The sequence below is a fragment of the Aulostomus chinensis genome, chromosome 7 (assembly GCF_037954235.1).
Source record: "Aulostomus chinensis isolate RoL2024-O1b breed Wild chromosome 7, RoL_Achi_v1.0, whole genome shotgun sequence".
NCBI classification, from domain to species: domain Eukaryota; kingdom Metazoa; phylum Chordata; class Actinopteri; order Syngnathiformes; family Aulostomidae; genus Aulostomus; species Aulostomus chinensis.
Window position 1 is genome coordinate 28,783,726 of NC_141326.1, and position 19,208 is coordinate 28,802,933.

A 19,208-nucleotide genomic window follows, 5' to 3' on the forward strand; every position below is an offset into this window, starting at 1 on the left:
ACTAATTATCTACACCTTTAAACAAAATAGCGCTGAGAGAAAACCCAGAAGGGGACGTAGAGGGCTTCTCTCCGCTGAGGCCAATCGAAAAAGATCCGGTGAGGGTCATCATCAATCCTGCCAGGCTTTTAGTTACAGTATTTGCTTGTTTTTCCACCAAAAGTGGCCAATCAGAGTCATTTGAGGAGGTAGGGGCGTGGCTTAGGTGTGATGAGGTAGCCTGGATTGGTCACGACAACGATGTAGCTGCTGCTCATCAGAGCTGAAAACAACGCCACTATCAGTCGTCCTCCATGAAGGTTTTTGCTTTTTCAACGACCGGCTTCAGCTTCTGGATCGATTCTTTGATCTGATTGGTTTAAGTTTGCCGTGATAGACAGTTTCTTCATCCAATCACCTGCTGAGTATTTCTGAAGCGCTCCCGCCCTTTTCCAAGCACTTCCAAACAGAGGACTTCCCAGATGGTTCTGAGTCATCAACTACCTGGTGTGTCAGGTTCGTTGTCCTCAACAGATGCAGGTGAAACTACAACCTCCTCAGTTGGAGACCAAACGTGTCTGACTGCTCTTACGTGTGTGTTTCCTTCCTCCTCCATGAGTACCGCCAGGCACGTCTCACAGATTAAACTGGGATCTTCCCAACCAGCCAGTCAGTCGGTTGCTGGAGCTCTGGAGCTTCTATCTCCTGTGGCTCCATTGTTTTGCTCCCTGCGGTCGAGCTCGTGCAGAGGCAAGGACGCGTAGAGGTTACTGTTGTTGACGTGGCCCTTCAGAGCGATCAGTGCTGCTCAGGTGGAATGGGTTGGAAAGGTTGCCTTCTGAGGTGTGTTTTAAAGATGGCTCCCGGAGGAAAATCAGGTGAAGTTGAGGTGTGTCTCTCTCTCTCTCTTTTTTTTTTTTGTATAGAGCAGGACTCCAGCATGGATTATTTTTGGAGTCACTTTAACTAGATTTTAAAACAATGCGCACTAGAGTGTGACGAGCTTTTTTTTTTTTTTATGTTTCATCCATCATGTGAATCACCAGGAGGGAGTGTGTGTGAGAGAGAGAGAGAGAGAGAGAGAGAGAGAGAGAGCTATTAATGTACTCCACCATCGAGCAGAGCGGGTTAGTAACATGCGCTGTGAAGCGACCTACAAATAATGCCTGTCTTCACGATCCAAAACCTCCAAAAAGGTCAATGTAGACCATTAAACAGGGTCCCATGTTGCCGAGGGTGAAGAACTAAAACATGAAACCCCACTCGTGCATCACGCACGCAGGGTTGTTAGATTTCATTTATAGCTTATGGGAGGCGTGGCTCAGAGGTTGAGTGGCCGTCTAGCAACTGAAGGGTCGCTGGTTCGATCCTCACTTCCCCCGGTGACCATGTCCTAGTGTCCTTGAGCAAGATACAGAACCCCTAATTGATCCTGATGGCCCTGTGACGGACTGGCGACCCGTCCAGGGTGAACCCCGCCTCTCGCCCAATGTCAGGTGGGACAGGCTCCCGGCTGACATTGGGCCCCACATTTTACTTTGGGGATCTGCAGCTGTGGGTCCGCCTGAAGTTCAGCAGAGTGGCGCATGCAGGATTGAGTCCTAAAACTCAAAAGATGGGCGAGAAGCGGGAAGCATGACGCCGCGGCGCAGCTCGTGACCAGCGCAGTGTTAGCTTTGACCTTCTAAAGCACTGAAGCCTCAGAAACTGGAAGTCATGTTTATTCCAGTTTATCACACCAAAACAAAATTTCATAAACATTTGCTCACCGTGAAGCTTATTTTTGGCAATGATCAGAAACCTGGTGTGAGTCTCTGTAGCTTCTGGTTGAGAAGACGCAGCCATCCCAGTTCGATCCGTTGCAGGTTGATCCACACATCGATGCTTTAGGAGCGCTTGATGCAGAGACTGAATGTGATCCAGTCCAGATGCCTCCATTCTGTAACTGGCAGTAGCTTGGTGTTTATTTAGCAATGCCGGTGCTAAACACATCGTCCACATGTTTTCATTAGCATGACAGGCTTATCTCATTTCTTATGTAAACATATTACCGGTTCTAAACTGGTCTCAGGGCTTTTAAGGGATGCGAGGGGTTGCCATGTGAGTACAGTAACGGCTGACAGGGAATGCAAATGAAATGTCATTTTAGTGCCAGCTGATTGCGCCGCTGTGCTCTCACCAGCGGTCTGTCGTTGAAAAGCACTCCAAGTCTCCCCCAGACGGAGAGGCTAGAATGTCAATATTATTGACGGAGCTCCTTATTTATTCAATAAGGAGGACATTCCAACGCACCCTACCCTCCTCGCCTCCCTCGCCGCCCACGCAAACATGCGCTGTCGCCCTCCTCCCTTCTCTCCCCCTTGAAATATCACCATGCTGCAAGGCAACGTTCTAGTGACATTTAATTAGGGAGTTTTCCTCTCATGATGGGGTCTGGGGAGAGAAGTGACGTCTCACTGTTGTGTTCACTGTTAAATACTCTTCGATCAATCTAACCCTCTCTTGTTTTCTCCCCCTCCCTGTTTTCAGTTTGTGTGCTGTACACTCAAGGAATAGCAAACAGGGAGTGGAGAGAGGTGAGTACAGGGGTGAGGTTGTGGGGAAATTACGAATTTATAGCCAGTCAGCTCTCCCAGGGAGCTTAAATGGCAGCATTTCAGTTTTCATCCAAAAGGAATTCAGTGAGTTTCTCAGAGGCTGGCGCATGAGCCGGCTCCCAATGCTCAGTGTACGACAGGGCCTTGACTTGAGACCTGAACTGGGATTGGAACACCAAGGTGTGGTGACTGAATGTAGATTCAGCTCGTAACTCGTAACTCAGCTCACAGTGGTTTTGTTCGCGTGGTCTGCGCGATGCAGGCATTTCAGGAAGTCGGCACGAGTTTATTCCACAGCTGGATCAGGATCCGGGGTGTGGGAGAGGATCCTAGGCCTTCACGCCGTTTGTTGTATCCGGCTTCTCCCTCAGTTTGGGTCTGCGAGGTTCAGGTCTAATCACACTCCTCTGGTAATCCTCAGCTTCTTTTTGGATCAAGGGCCCATGAGCACATTTTTACATTTGCATGGAAAATATGAATATTAGCGGCAACGCTGAAAATGTTTGCAATATGACCGACATAGCAAACAAGACCATTAGCGAGGAAAGAAATCCTCTCCCGGCTGCTCCCTACAAACCCAAGATAAGGATCGCCCAGCAACAGCTGCTGTTATTTCAACAAGAAGTTCAACAAACTGCAACATTTCACGCCCTGCCAGTGTCACGCGATTCACCTTGCATTGTTGCAAATGAGCGGCAGTATCTTAACCACCTCAGTATATGACATCCTTCTTCCTGTTGCTTCTCATGTAAATGAAACGACAAGGCATTCCTCCCACACCTGGAAAACTGTTGCTGCTGGTGGGACATCCTTCAAGAGGGTAAAATATCCCCCAATGTGCAAAACACCAGCATCTAACTGTTTCAGTGACGTCAGTTTATGGCTCAGTGTGGCATGTTGACGCTCTCGGGCAGGAGCCGACTCCCATTAGGAGCGACCAACGTACATAAAAAGGCAGCATGGCCCTGTGCATTAGGAGAGAGTGTTTTCAGTCATTCAGGAGGAGTGCTGTGCTTGGGTTTCAATACTTTTTTGGCCATGCAGTGTATAAATTGTTGAGGGAGTTTTGAATGGCAGCTTGTAATTATTTACTTTCCTTCCAGTTTGGCAGGACAGAAGTCATAGACAACACTCTCAACCCTGACTTTGTCCGTAAATTCATCCTGGACTATTTCTTTGAGGAGAGGCAGAATCTACGCTTTGACCTGTGAGTTAACAATTGATTTATGCGTGTGTGTGTGTGTGTGTGTGTGTGTGTGTGTGTGTGTGTGTGTGTGTGTGTGTGTTTGTGTATTTGTGCCTGTGCAGGTTGTGGAGGCGTGGGTGAGAGTGCTGCTCTGTGTGGAGCAAAGTTAAGACTGAAATATTCATGTTCTGTGCTGAGGGAGATGTAAGTCTTCTCCCTTTTAAATAAAAGACAAGTTTTCATGCCACTTTTTCACCAACGTTTCCATCTGAATTCATCCCATTCATACAATGCTTTGAGACAAAATAGGGCCAGACGCCCAAAGTGAATCACACACAAGGCTTTAGTGCCCATTATCATGTATTTTCAGTGCTGTCGGCGGGATCCATCGAGAAGTCTCCTTCGTTTGCAGTACATTAATGGAGTCGCCGCTCGAAAAATATGTAAAAGTACCTGCTGGAGCCTGGAGCCTTTTGTACTGGCACATGTCCATGTTAGCCGGTGCTTTATATTCACCTGGAGATTATTGGGTGGTGAGCCAGGGCTGTGAATTACACACACACACACACACACACACTCCTGCATGTGTGTCCTAGCATGCGAACACAGACGGAGACTAATCAGTTAACAAGGTAGTTCCCCAAATACGGCACAAGCACATTCACAACCAGTAACTCAAGTTTCTGTTATAACTCGAAGTATGACTGCGCAGTGTTTTATCATGGAGCTGGACAGTGAGGTTCTGGAAGTGAAAATCCCAGTCATATCCTCTGTAGAGGGTCAATTAACCACCTGATGTCGACTCGCCGGCAGCGAGCAGGAAGTGAAACGGTCAGGTTATCGGCCTCATTTTCAGTAAACCGTGTTTCATCTGGTTGTGGGGTTTCATGCTGTGGCAAAGACGCACATTCACATGGAAGCAGAGGAAGGAAGAATCCAGGCGAACACTCTTCATCTTCCAAGGGTGAAGGAAGGCGGTTGCAATCCACTTCCTCCATGAGCGACATGTCGGGACGTTCGGTGGCGAGCGTGATTCAGTTGTGTCAGCCTGACTCCACCAGTAGGGGGCAGACGCTATGTAGATGTGGTATTTAAATACTTAGTACTAAAATGTCAAGACTTGGGTCAATCAACAAAACCACTACATACCAAATACGCGTTCATTTTCAGTTGGAAGTTTAGATGGATTCCAACTTTAGCTATGATTTGTTGTGTGCTTGGAAATTAAAATCCTGGTTGCAGGTGAACGGATCTTTTCAGAAGCGCCTGCTCGGTCTTTCCCCCTCCAGAGCTCAAACGTGGTTCGTCCAGCCTTAACTGAGCTGCTTCAGCAGACCTGCAGCCTCCCGGGCGGAGCTGCGTCGACCCTTCCTAGGCTCCATCACATGAAATATGTTAGAAACCTTTTTTACAATGATATTCGGATGATTGTCAGCGTCAGCCGTTTAAATATCATCAGTCTGTCAGGGATGGTGTCGATGTCCCAGACCTTTAAGCCAAGAAACGTGGCGCAATTTTTGACAAATGCATTGATCAGCAATGAGCCGGTTCAAGCCTCCCAGAGACAGATGAGCTGTCCTGTTGGTTCTCTGCCACCGCGCCCTCAGCGTCACTCTAGTGGTCACCTACAACTTCTTTCTCTCCGCTCCTCCTTTTTGTCGGGGCGTGTTCCTCCGGTGCAAACCTTTACCCGGCAGCGCCGAGGGTTGCCCTCTGGGCTTTACTCACCAAATTGAAAATCTGCCCTCAGTTGCCACTTGGCAGCGATTAATTTCAGACTCTGTTTGTGTGCTTCAGGCTCCTGTGGTCTTCGTCGTGAGTCTCTGGCACGTTCTTTTGAAGTGTTTGGAGGAAGACGTTTGGGAAACTCTGTCTTTAGATTTGGTGACTGTGGTTGTCTTGGTTGGACCTCCTCACCAATGGGTCTGATTACTTCCTTTGTTTTTGTCATAATTACTATGGCCACTAGGGGGGGATCTGTCAGTTAACTGTAAACCTAGTCAATTTTGAGCAGCCTGTCTGTTTTTGTGTCTCGAAAGGATGCTGGTGCAGTTTTATGAGTCCAACAACAGTGTGAGGAATAAAGAATTCTGTCGGGAGAACGAACCCTCATTTGAAGGGCAGACTTTAACTGACAGATGCGTGACGATATTAATTTAAGATGAAGACAAAATCAGACATGGACTTCTCCAAATAAAGAAAAAAAAAAACCCACACTTCACTTTGTGTTTTTTTTCTTCAGAATGATCAAAACATGAATGTCACATAAACTTGGTAAACGTATGTCAACGTTTGGCCCGATCAGTTATTGAATATCTGATACCCTACTTTAAACCTTGCTCTTTAAAAATGCTGAAAAGTGTTTTCTTTAATGTTTTAGTACATCAAAATTGTGAAAAGTATACATATTTTATTGTACATATTACTATAAATAATGGAAAAGGAATGTGGTCCATGTAAATTTCTCAATAATGTGAATATTTATGTTGTGAATCATTTTATTATTTTGACATCTCTTCAGCTGTGTGTAGATTAGCTGAGACCGGCCGTGCAACCATCTTACTTGACTCACCGGTGAGGAGGTGAGTCCTGATTGGCTGATCAGTTTCAGGTTTCAAGTATTTATTTTGGCCGTTAATGGAAGATGAATGTGTTCTCTTTGTCCACATGGAGCCGCGTGTGAGTGCTTTTGAGTTCAAAAGTAATTTCTCCTCATGTAAGCGTCAAAGTGGAGCTGCCTGAGTAATTATGATAATGGGGATTGTGTTGGGGCTCGCGCACATTCGCTGTATTTCCCATGATAGCTCATGAAATATAGAACGGCCCTTTTGTTTGTTTACTTGTTGGCCTGTCAACAGAGCCACATGCTGCTTTCAAGCTGTGGGAGGTCACAGAGAAGGTCAAGGAGAGACGCTGGCTCTGTGTGTGTGTGTGAGAGAGAGAGAGAGAGAGAGTCAGCAGTGATTTTAATTGGTAGGTATTCATTGAGTGATATTTTGGTGTATGAATCTGAGCATTTGTGTGATTGGACGGTTTATATGAGTGACTGAAGAGTTTTCCAGTCTGCCTGTGTATTCCCATGTGTTAGATGAGTGAGTTGCAGACTTTGCCAGAGTAGTGTGTGTGTGTGTGTGTGTGTGTGTGTGTGTGTGAGTGTGAGGGCGCGTGCACGCGCGCGGCTTGTCCATTGTGGATCAGCATCAGGACCCGTTACTGTCCTCTGGGCTGATGGCCATATGATCATTCTTAGCAAGGACACGGCTGCCCTCAGTACAAGTAAAATACCCAAAAAGCCCACACGCATGCTTGCACACAGACACACACATCTGTGTTTTTGCTACTCGGGCACTCTTGTGCATCCATGTTGAGCGGGAACATGCATGTACACGAGCATTTTCCATTACAGAACCAGTGGTTCGTCAGTCCTCAGGTCAGGAAGTCTTCTTACTGTAGCTCCTGCAGCTCCCGCGGCCCCTCATTACCTCCACCTCCCTCGCTTCAATCTGCTGCTCCACATCCCCTCAGGACGTCCATACAGCCAGACAGCAGCGAGCTCCCCACAAACCGCCAGTATAGCTGAGCCTGAGCCCCCCCACCCCCCACCCTGCTCTCTCTACTTACAGACCCCAAAGCCATGACACATTTCGCTTCCTCTGCTGCTACTGTATCCATGCCTGGAAATCCTGCTAGTCTCTCTCTCTCTCTCTCTCTCTCTCTCTGAGACTGGGGGAGCCAGTGGAAGCCCCTTGGCTGGACGGTTGCCTAATCAAGTGTGACAAATAGTATCAGACCTCAAAAACTGAAATGAAAAGAGGACATTCACTCACTTTTATTAGTTACGTAGAGTAAAACAACGTCCTGCATGAATGAATCCTCAGCTTGAGATGAACTGGTTGGAAACTGTTTGTTTCTTGAGGTTTTGTGTGTGTGTGTGTGTGTGGGGGGGGGGTGTACTCTACTATTTTAGATTGATTCGGGAGATCTGTGAGTGTTTAACAGCACCTGTGGGTGCAACCCAAAGGCTGATGCTAATTTAGACTTGCAAAACTGAAAAATGCACCTGTTCATTTGACTAAATCCAAATTATGATGGCAGTCCGAGCTGTTGGTGCCCTCCTGAGACTGATGAGCTCATTACAAGTCACTTTCACTCTTTAGTTTTTTGGTTTTTTTTGGCTCGCTCTTCTTCGTGGTTTTTGCTTCTTCAGGATTCATGGTGGATTTATTCCACACATTTGTTCAGGGTGACAGTTTTAAGATTCATCAGGCTCCTTTTATGGGAACATTCTCGTAGCTCGATTGGACCTCTGGGTTGACTTCATGAGTTCATGCCTGCCGTTATTGCTGATTCTGTGCTTTCGCGGTGGCGAGGGTTTGTCAAGCTAACAAAGGAAAAGATCCTCTGTTCTCTATGTTGAACTTACTTTGTACTGTTGTAGTAGTCGTCGTCGTAGTAGTAGTAGTAGTAGTAGTAGTAGTAGGAGTAAAAGTAGTGGTTTGCTTCACCTTCAGCGTATAAATGTGTTGTTAGCATTATTTTTAATGGTGGAAAGGCAAGAAAAGCACAGCAGAAAATGTAGTGATGTAGGAGGCGTTGAAGCTCCGATGCAGTCCTTTAGTTTTCACACGTATCGGCAACTGTAAAATATTTATACAGATTGGAATTATTCTGAATTGAACATGAGCTTAAAATGGATCAGTAATATTTGTTTTCATCATGTAATTATTTATCGACATAATCAAGTCCAGCCTGTTTCAACTGCTTGTAGCCTCTGTATCATCAGAAATTAGCACTGTTGCTCATCTTTCAAATAGTTCGGTATGTTGGCCATGTTGTGGACAATCTGGGACCCGTCAGCTATGACTGGTCTCCGGGGCAACGGCCAAATGTCTCAGCTAAGACTCCCGCTTAGGTTTACATCAAGTTGGAGTCGAAAGATGATGATGATGATGTTGATAATGAGAATAAACTGTACTGCAGTGATTTATAAATAGAGACGATGATTATGAATGGGATCAGAAGAAAAGCGTTTATCTGAATATGATTAAAAGCAAATGCGGATATCAGACGTTTGCAAAAGCCTACACAAAAAGAAACATTTCCAAAGAGGCTGGTGAATCGGCGTGTTTGGGTTGAGTGTGCAAAGACGCGAACGCCAGATCACCTTTAGTCATCAACCGTGAGCTGGAGGCAACCAGCAGGGCTCCGACCGCTCATCTGAGGTGTCTCACTTCCAGGTGGAGGCTTTGACATGTGGGCAGGTACCAAGTTGATGTAAAGCTTTCAAGAAGAGCAGTAAAATTCCATTCCTGGATTGATTCGCACATTTCATCTGATCGCCGATGGATTCATATCACCCTCAGATCAGATTCTATTTCAGCCTCTAGTGTGATGGCTCGGTTCTTGTTGCCTGCATGCAGGTGTCTGTTTTTAGAGATTATATTCTGGGTAAAACGTCAGGGCCAATTACAGCATAGAAACGTGTGTATGAAACATTTGTGGAGCATCTTGTTTCGCTCTATAAAGGTTTGATAAAGCTGTTAGGAAATGGAGCCCAAGTGTCAGTGTGCTGTCGTCTGTTGTTTTCCAGCCTCTTCAGCCTCGTTTGTTTGTGTGCCATCATTAGTCATCATTGCTCAGTTCAAATGGAGCTCCGAGCAGCCGCTCCCCCCCAAGACAGGCGGCTTAGGACCAAGAGAAATCCTGTCTGGCCCAGTGCCGATGCAGAGTGATGTCATCCACATGAGCACACACACACACACACACTCTCGCACACAGCAAATGTGCACTCATGAGGTGCCGTGGGACATCACCTCCTGCAAACACTTGTGTGTGTGTGTGTGTGTGTGTGTGTGTGTGTGTGTGTGTGGATGAACATGTGCAGCCAAATCATCATACATACATCAGTAGCATGTTATTTCTCTTCTGCCTCTTCTCTCATTATTAAATGAGATTAAATGAATCATTTATGAGCGTTTGAAGGCGACAGAGGCTAAAGGCGAATAGAACATGAAGCACACCTGTGCGTTTAGCCAGCAGCATGTTGCATAACTCCAGTGTGTTTCCTCGCTCCTATGGAATTGCATTAGTAGCCACCCCTCCACCCCCGCGCGCCTCCCAATTTTGTCAGCAGGCACCTTATCGGACGTGGCGCGCTGTCTGTAGAAACGCCCTGGCTCTCCAATTTACACGCTCCGCTTCACACTGCTGCGCTCACACTCACTGTAGCGACACACACCTGAGACGCTCCAGAACATGACAGGTTACAGGAAATAAATAAGTGAATAAATTGCTCTCCTGAGAGGGAGGTGGATCACAAACCCAGCATGATGTAGGTGTTACTTACAGTTTTGGATGGATGTTATTTCACTGGAGCAGCGTGTCAGCTGAGATTGTTGAAGCCACCTCAAAACTGCTCTGTAAGTCCAGAGAACCTTGTTTGTTCCCCCACACACACACAACAAGATGAGCGTTCACTGTCCAACTGTGACCATCAGGCTATCACGTCAATCACTTGTTTTTCAGTAACACATCTCTTTAATAATCTCCATGTCCTTTCATTTCATGTGTAAAGTTGTGTAATTTGTGCCCTAGATATTGCGCCAACTTGCCAAAAACATCTTTACCTCAGCAGCCAAATCTTTGTGTGTCAGGAGATCCTCCCCGACCGTCAGTCCCAGTACTGAAGCCACTGACGTTGCTGCACCCTCATGCGTGATATCGGATCAGTCAGAGCTTTTGATGCTGTATTCATGAGCCTACTTTAAGCCTGAACAGCTTCTTTGCAGCGATCAGCGGAGAAGTGCCCTGCATTAATGTGGTGTGATGAGGGAAACATGCCTGTGACATCGACTACTAATTTATACTTTCAATCACAGAACCTTTCAGCCTCTTGTTCTGATGTTTCTTCTCTTCTCTGCAGGTACGATTTAGACTGCAAGAGTGACAACCTCTCGAAACATGTGAGTGTGTCCTTCGCTGCAACAATCAGTCATGCATTCATGCAGTCACACAGCCAAATGTTTACCCTTTCCAGTACAATAGAAGCTCGATGCTTTTGGCCCCCTTTTTGTTTTATCGTCAGTAGTGTAGCCTACGTCTCGTCTTTCGCATGGCAAGAGACACAAAAGAAGAAAATTCTGCCAGACAGTTTGGCATTTTTGGGGTTTTCAGATGACACAAACGACATGTGACGGGAAAGATCATTGAGAATTTCCAGGTTTTTGTCCCAGTTTAAAACACACAGCATCTGAGAGCAGTGTCATCTGACAGGCCTTAAATGTGATGTCAGTGTTTTATCAGCCCCTTCAACAGCGAGGATTCAGTCAGGCCTTCTTGGCTCAGGCTCCAGTTCCATCTACGTTTTGCTTCACAGCCCTACAGCCCATCGTTTACATCCAGTTCCAACAGACGCTCTGCAGCCCCCTGCTCCTGTTCTGTCCATAACTCAGGCTCCATTTCTCCCAGCCCCTTCCTGTTACTGGTTCTCATCCTCATGCCAACTGCAGGCGGAGTTCTTTTCCCCAGCTACGACCCCAGCATGCCCCTGGGCTTCCACTGAGAGCGCTGAGCAATGTGAGCGCAGCGACTCACTCACAGCATGAAGGCTGTGGACGCTTGGATGCGTCCTGTCGTCGCCGTGGATGTGTGGGATTGGAGATCTGGCATGCAGTGATGGCTCCATTGTCCGGGAACAGTCCATCTTCAGTTGCAGGGCTATAAATAACAGAAAATGTGAGGGGGAAAAAAAAAGGTTTCAGAGAAGTACAGTATCTCTGTTGACAGCTCCAGCGCCTGCGTTTGAGGATGCCTTCCTCCCATCAAAGCAGATGTTTTTCTGTGCCATATGGTTTGCATACCTCGCACAGATATGGCTGGAGGGAAAGATGTGTCGAGAGAGTGTGTACAGTAAAATCTAATTAAGGGCTGAGTATTCAGTTCTGTAGCACGTGAGGTGGCTGGAGCTTTTTCATCCTGACAGATGCTTGTCAGCCGTGTGCACGGTCGGATCTGACTTCTGTTTATTTTTGAGGTGAGCTGCATAATCAGAAAGACAGGAATCTCATTTTCAAGTCGCTTCATTACAATAAAACTGATGATTAGAAAATGAATTCAGGGGAATAGCGTCTTTGTTTGCAGGCGGTAATTAAATGGCTGTTTTTCTTTACGAGGATTTGGAAGAGCGCTGGTTTCGCTGCAGACTTGTTCGTCTGATTACACGTTCTGTCGCTGGGGAGGCTGATCAAAATGAACCAACGCTGTGGGTTGATGATATTTTGAGCAGCACGATTTGTCGTTTTCCTTCATCAATACTTCAAGAATTTGTTTGAAATAACTAGTTTATTTATTTAGCGTCTTCCCTCACCTGTGGGCCGACGGCGGCAGGTTCAGCCCCACGGACAGCACTCAACCAGTCCTCCCATCACCACTAATCAATGCGGTAGGACTGACTGCTTGTTTTCCGCTAGTTGAACCTCTAAAATGAGGAAAACATGGAGTTTTGCGTCGTATGCTCGGCTTGACGCGAGCGGTTGGCTAAAGATGATGTTGATGACACCAGACGATGTGCTAGAGAGTTTGCGAACATTGTTTTCGAGCAGTTTTGCTGTTGTTAGCTGCTGGTCAGCGTTGGCCTCAAGCTAAGTATACTGCCTGGCTCTCTCTGCCCCCTGGAGTCAAAAACAATCGATGTAGGAGGTTAAAAAAATGGATTGATGGACTTTACAAGGCTATTTGTGCGTAGTTGAAAAGCCAAACATCTCATTTTGGTTGAAGTGTGGCTCTACCGGGGAGAGGCTGCAGATATCTGTGTTCATGTCGGGGGAAGGGGACCCGGGGGTCAGACACCCTCCGAACTGCTGATGTTACACAAATTCTCTTTGTCAGGCTTTTCTTTAGTCTTTTGCCTGCATTTTTTTTTTTTTTTTACCTCATTAGGCCACCAACATTTGCTCAAAGACAATAATCTCAGATCTTTACTCCCAGCTCATAGGCATAATGTATGATAATGTGAATTTATCCTCTTTCCCCAAAGATATTCCCTGCTTGGGTGTTTTGATGGTGGTGTTTGAGGGAGCTGGTTAGCACATCAGTCAAATATCTCCCGTAGGTCTTTAATTGGGTTGAGATGAGCTGACTGCGAAGGCCTCAGAATAGGATTAACATAATTTCATGCATGTTAAATCATTCAGTGACCCCTGGTGCCCTATGGAGGATGTGTCTCCGGTCATTCAATCAGGTTATTCCTTGAACTCGTGGCTGATAATATTTTCCTCTCTAAGCAAACCCATGCTGTTCTTGCCCCGCAGAGATGTTTTCGTAGTCGTCGTCCAACAATCTGGGTTCTGATGCTCGTCTGGTTAGGCTGAGCATCAGGACGTAGCTCTGGATGCTACGAGAGGGACTTTAAGAGGGAATTCTTGAAGAATTACAATCACTGTCATCCAAGCTGTGATGTTTTTCACTTGAAGAACCCTTCTAACACAACACACACACACACACACACACACACACACACACACACACACCCGACTCACCGCCACTGAGACTCTTAATCCGGGGTGCCTCAGCCTCTAGCCTTAAGATTTGTGAGGCAAAGCAGGCGCTTGGCTGGAGCAGTTAGCGAGCAGCACACTTCGCATGGCGAGGCCAGAGTGTTTTTGTCATCTCTTTTTGTTTCGAGACCTCGGCTCGAGGAGGAATTTGCCCGGGACCGGCAGAGATCTTTGGAGCAGCTTTCTGCCCGCGGGACTCAACACGGCTCATCTGTCAAGCACTTACACACATGCACATGTCCGCTTACTCATCCACACATGCATACACAATCTGGTAGGGGAGGCTCCAGTATCACTGCGGAGTCCACTTGGTGCCCAAAGGCTCCCACTCCCCAATCTGACGTCTGTCTTATGGTCACCCTACAGTAATCAACGAGGACGCTGGTTGTTGAAAGAACACATTCAAGGCCCGTGGTAACACATCCTGAAGAGCTGGGAACAACTCTCACAGTACGGGACTTTACTGATGACCCTCCCGTCGGTTTACGTGCATCTCTGCTGATGCCTACCTGCTTATTCAGACTGAAGGACAGTCAGTGGCATCACTGGCCTTCCCTTTGTTATTTAATGAAATCAACATTGAATTTTTTTGTCTATCAATCAAAGATTAAAAAAAAAACACATTGAAAATAAGGATTTATAAACATTCTCAGTTTTTAAATTTGATCAGGTGCCCACCACGGGTTTGATTTTTATTCCCCCACCTCAACTTTTGTGCTCCTTTGCCGTAAATGTTGCATTCCCTCACCGCAAGTTTTGCATTTTCGCAAATACGTCGCATTTCTTCAGCTGCGTTTGACCCCTGGTCTGTGCAGCAGGAGGCAGCACCTGGAGACCAGCTGTCTGTGCTGTGGTCAGGGGCACCAGCAGGAGCACGAAACCCAGTGGATGTGTCCGGGGAAACATTTGGAGGAGCATGGAAACTCCACGCGGACGGCTGAGGCCGGAACTCCGGACCTGCCGGCTGGGATGCGACAGTGCTGCGAACCACGAGCCACCGTTCATTTAAGGCTCCAGACGTCTGCTTTGTCTCAGTGAAACCCCTCGTTGGTGGTCAAGCGACCATCCGTACTCGTAGACGGTACTCTGTGTCTATAACGTGCAGCTGTACTTGTGTACTTATCCCGAGTACAGTAAGTCCTCATGAATGGAACAGACATGCCGCGGATGAATGTACTGCTTCCCTCTGGAGAGTCCTCTCGATTTAAGAATGAGCTCTTTTTTTCTTTTCTTTTTTTTACTTCCACTAATTACATAACCGTGCTTATTGAGCCGTTTCTATATCTGCAACTACGAGACAAAATTCGTGGTGAGTAAACACATTGGGAACTAATGCAGTACCGAGTCGTCCAGTGTCTATTCTCTCCATGACCCTTAGGGGGCTCCTTAGATTTTATGTGGGCGAAAAAAAGGCCTCTACTGCACACTGAATAAAGTCTGTGAGATAAATTTAGAGTCCATACCGGCAAGCTTCCCTCCTGCTCGTCAGCTGCTATAAATGGAAACGGCGAAACTCTAAATAACTTCACCGTGGTGTTGCATGACACGGTTGAACAGAAAACTCCACATGAAAAACATATTTAATGTTTTCTTTTCACATCATAGCCCTGAGGGTTTGTATTTATATTTTATTTCGTGTGTGTGTGTGTGTGTGTGTGTGTGTGTGTGTGTGTGTGTGTGTAGGACTTCCTGGGCCAGGCGTTCTGTACGCTCGGTGAGATCGTCGGCTCCCTGGGAAGCCGCTTGGATAAACCCTTGATGTAAGTAGACACGCATGCATCGAACACACAAATGCAATCACAACATATCAAAAGGTGTGTTGATGCTCCTTTAATCATGCTGCAGCCGCCATTGGGGGCAACAAAAAGAAGGACTCACGTTTGGATTTCAGTTTCTCTCCTATTCAGTGGAATGAATTGGAAAACCAGCATGTGATTTTAAGGTCACATGGTTTGTTTGAAGTGAAACGGGGTCATAAAAATGAGCCAAGATGTTGATGAAAGCGAACACTGTCTCCATCAGCCAAATGAGATGAATACTTAAACAGCAGCAGGCTTAATGACAGACTCCAAACATGTTGCGATGGTAAACAGCGTGAAGTGAAAAGGGACAGTTCACCCAAAGGGAGGATGTCGGTGGTGAGCTTCCAGCTCATTTTCTGAAGAAGCCTAAACTGAACTGATGCTTCAGCGGAAGCCCAGAGAAATTAGCAAGGACAGTTTCATCTGAATAGAAGTCTGATTTTTGCACTCCATTGCTGATTAGTGCAAAATAGTGTTTATGTGTACTGCTATTTAAAGTAGATAGTGCGTGTGTGTGCGTGTGTGTGTGTGTGTGTGGTTGATGTCGCCTGGGAAATATCCTCTGCTTTGCTTCTCATGTGTTCCGTCACCTAAAGTGAAGCGGCAGCTTGTTTGGCTCGAGCAGATGCAGAGCTGAGACGTTAGCCTGATCGCTAACAGCTGACAGACAGCAAACGGTTTTATTTCACACAGCAGACTAAAATTTGGGCCTCTAGTTTTTCGAGTAGGGGTGGTTTGATCACTGATCATATCTGCCACGCGTCAGTGGAACCACAAGATAGGAATGAACATATAAAAACAAGTTTCTCATTACATTTTGGTACGTTATTTATTGAAGGCACATTGGGATTTTAGTTAAATCTCAGGAAATATTTCAGTTTTGGGTGCAGATCAGTGCCCACCCAGCTTCTTCTTCTCTTCTTCTTCTTCTTCTTCTTGTACACTTTTGAAAGAAAGTTTGATGTTTAGGTGATGAGCTCCTTTGTAAGGTTCCTCGATGAGGTCTCGGGAATGTGAAACCCTAACAAAAGAAGAGTCATTAGATAAATGAGAAGCGACCAGATAATGATGCACAACAAAAATCAAGGTTGTGGGGAAACGGAGGTCTCGGTCCGCCTGCCCCCCGGTGCAGTTTGTGGTATGAATGTGATCTCAGCTCAGTCCACAGCAGCTCCTGGGCTAATTACTCCTGCCAGCGCCTACGCTGTTGTAGAACTCTGCATGACGGATGCTCTCGAATATTTTCAATAAGAAAAGAAACGAACTGAAATATGAGACAGACTGCGCGATGAAATGTTCTTTTGTTTCATGTACGGATTGAGACGTGAATGCCGTAAAGAATGTGCGGAGTGTTTTTGAAGTAGATCTCGGTTGTTGTTCGTCGCTCTGGATTTGTGAGATTTGTGAGATTAGCTCCCGCTGAGAGGACGCGCAACGCTTCCGCCTTCGCTGTGCTTCGCTTGAAATCAACAGACTGAGCAGAAAAATACAAACTCATGACTAAATGATAAGGAATACCTAAAAATATCTGCAGAGGGGTAAAAATAACACATATAGGTGTACAAACACACACACACACGCACACACACACACACACGCTGATCTGAAATAGTGAATGACTGCAGGCAGAGGTGATTACATAACTTGGTGACAGCAACACATTCTTACATCATATTTCTTGTGTGTTCTTCAACAGATGCATTCAGCTGCAAGGAGTAATTGATTCTCTCTCTCTCTCCCTTACACACACACACACACACACACACACACACACACACACACACACACACACACGATTACAGTAACTTACTTAGAGCACAGCCTCTCTCTGGGTTTCTCTCTCTCTCTCTCTCACACACACACACACACACACACACACGATTACAGTAACTTACTTAGAGCACAGCCTCTCTCTGGGTTTCTCTCTCTCTCTCTCACACACACACACACACACACACTGGACACCACTAAAACAGAAGGTAGCCGGTGAGGGCCGACTGACTCCTCTAACTGATTACTAATTTGAAATAGTAACAAAATCTTTGTTTTTTTTGAATTGTAAAATGAATGTGTTCCATTACCAGTTACAAGAAGTCATCTGAGCACTCAGCACCGACCTTGCGTGAGTTTCATTTCTCGTGCTCACTCTCTGACTGCCTTGTTGTCATCTGTTTGTTTAGTTTTGACACTGATAACCGACTCAAACGGCCTCGCCATCTTGGAATCATTTCTGCAGAGTCAGTTCTCTGATATTCCCTCGCTCGCTCTCCCCTCCGTCAATAATCATTCTCCCGCCTGTCGTCTCGCCCTTCCTGTCTGTATCCTCCTCTACCCGCTTCCTTGTCTGCAGTTTCTCCGTACGCTTCTCACCGAGCGATCTCTCTCCTCGTACAGTGAATTAATTCACTGAACGCTTCCATGGGCATCAAAGGGTGGCGGCGTGTCTCAGGTGGTAGGGGGACTTTCGAAGCCCCCCGTGTTCCTCACGTGTGTGATCGTGAGCCCACCCTGTCATTACTGGACAGTACTTCGCCAAATGAAATTCTCTTCTGCCCTTCGTGGTTCTGAAATGGGCCCGGGGACTGTGGCGTTCATTTGGTCTATTTTTAGTGGCCAGGCTCCCTTGGCTTTATTGGCTGAACATTACGCTTCACCGGGGCAGGATGTCAACAAACATAGAGGAAATGTCACTGGATGTTGGTACATCATCGCCAGTTTTTATTTTTATTTCGTAGGTTTCATTCAGCGTTGTTTATCAGTCCTGCAGGTTCTGGAACCCCCTCAGGGTGGACCTGTAAGGATGACGACGACTCACATCTTCTACCTCTCAAACGGTTTTCATGCATATATTTATTTTTCATCTTTTCAAAAATCTACATGTTGTGCATACAGACTTAAGCAATGTCTTACTTGGAACTAGAAAACATTCATTTTTGGACTTTTTTTTTTTAATAGCGTGTGAATAGTTTTATTTTAGTTGCATCTTTTCCTGCATCTGCAATTTTAGCCATGCAGCAATCAAAATGAAGAAGGTCCCAGAAGTCTGAATATTCAATGCGACAAAGGACAGAGGACAGCGGGAGAGCAGGTGCCGCCACCAGGGGCTTGTCTCATCATCAGATCCTGATCGATTCCATGAGCTAAAGTCTAGCGTTTTCCTCCGACTGCGTTTTAACATCCTAACGAACGTCGTTCACCCACAGCTTCTTGAGTTACGCTGCAGGCAAACTCCCTGTGGTTGGAGGTTCCTGCTTGTTTCACCTCGGTGTCTGAGGTTCTCCAGCTCAAACCCTGTGAAAACTCTGAGTGCAAACTCCATCGTCGTACAAAGGGTCAGCAAAACAATTTCAGCAACAGACCAGAATGTGGGGGGGAGCACATGGATGACATGGATGAAGGCTGCAAACAATCTATTTTTAGAACTCAACAAAGCAGCAAAGTAAAGCAACACGTGTTCATCTCTGTTGTCGTGCACCACGGCCCAGACACACGTTCCTTTAATCAGCACGTCCTCGTCCTCGTCGCCGTCTTCTCACTGTCTGGTGTCCCACCTGATTCAACTTTGGGAAGCAAATACGGCATTTTGTGACAGACGCGTCCAACTGTGTCACTCGTTGACGGCCGGTGTGACTTCAGGTTAAGGTTTGTTTCTGTACATCGAAATGCAAAATAGAGAGAAAAAAAAAAAACCCCGGCTTGAATGTTGAATGTGGATGAAGTGGACGTCATTGGGCGTTGATGGAAAACAGCTGGGCAGAATCAGACGTGTCCGTCTTCACAGACTCTTAAAAAAGGCAAAAAGAACATGACATCCTAAAAGAAGATGGAAAGAGTCCAAAACTGAGAGTGGTAAAGTGGAGTGGGAGAATTTTGAAGGTTATTGCAACTTGAACATAATGGATTTGGTTTTTTTTGTTTTTTTTGACAGTGGGATCCCAGGGAAGAAATGTGGCACCATCATCGTGAGAGCAGAGGAGCTGAGCAACTGCAGGGTAAGACTGGGATCTCTTGTCGATTTACGGGGAGAAACTCTTAAAAAATAGATGTACTTATATATATATATATATATATATATATATATATATATATA

General features: G+C 46.1%; 1 protein-coding gene across 1 annotated transcript in view; it reads left to right on the forward strand.

Annotated features, from left to right (window-relative positions):
• The window catches only part of LOC147259379 (copine-8-like), a 61,134-nt gene that overhangs the window by 19,027 nt on the left and 22,899 nt on the right, over positions 1-19,208 (forward strand). The window contains exons 3-7 of the mRNA XM_086209744.1: positions 2,509-2,555; positions 3,680-3,783; positions 10,685-10,724; positions 15,000-15,076; positions 19,047-19,110. Of these exons, the coding sequence (XP_086065870.1) occupies positions 2,509-2,555; positions 3,680-3,783; positions 10,685-10,724; positions 15,000-15,076; positions 19,047-19,110 (332 nt within the window). The remainder of the gene's footprint in view (positions 1-2,508; positions 2,556-3,679; positions 3,784-10,684; positions 10,725-14,999; positions 15,077-19,046; positions 19,111-19,208) is intronic.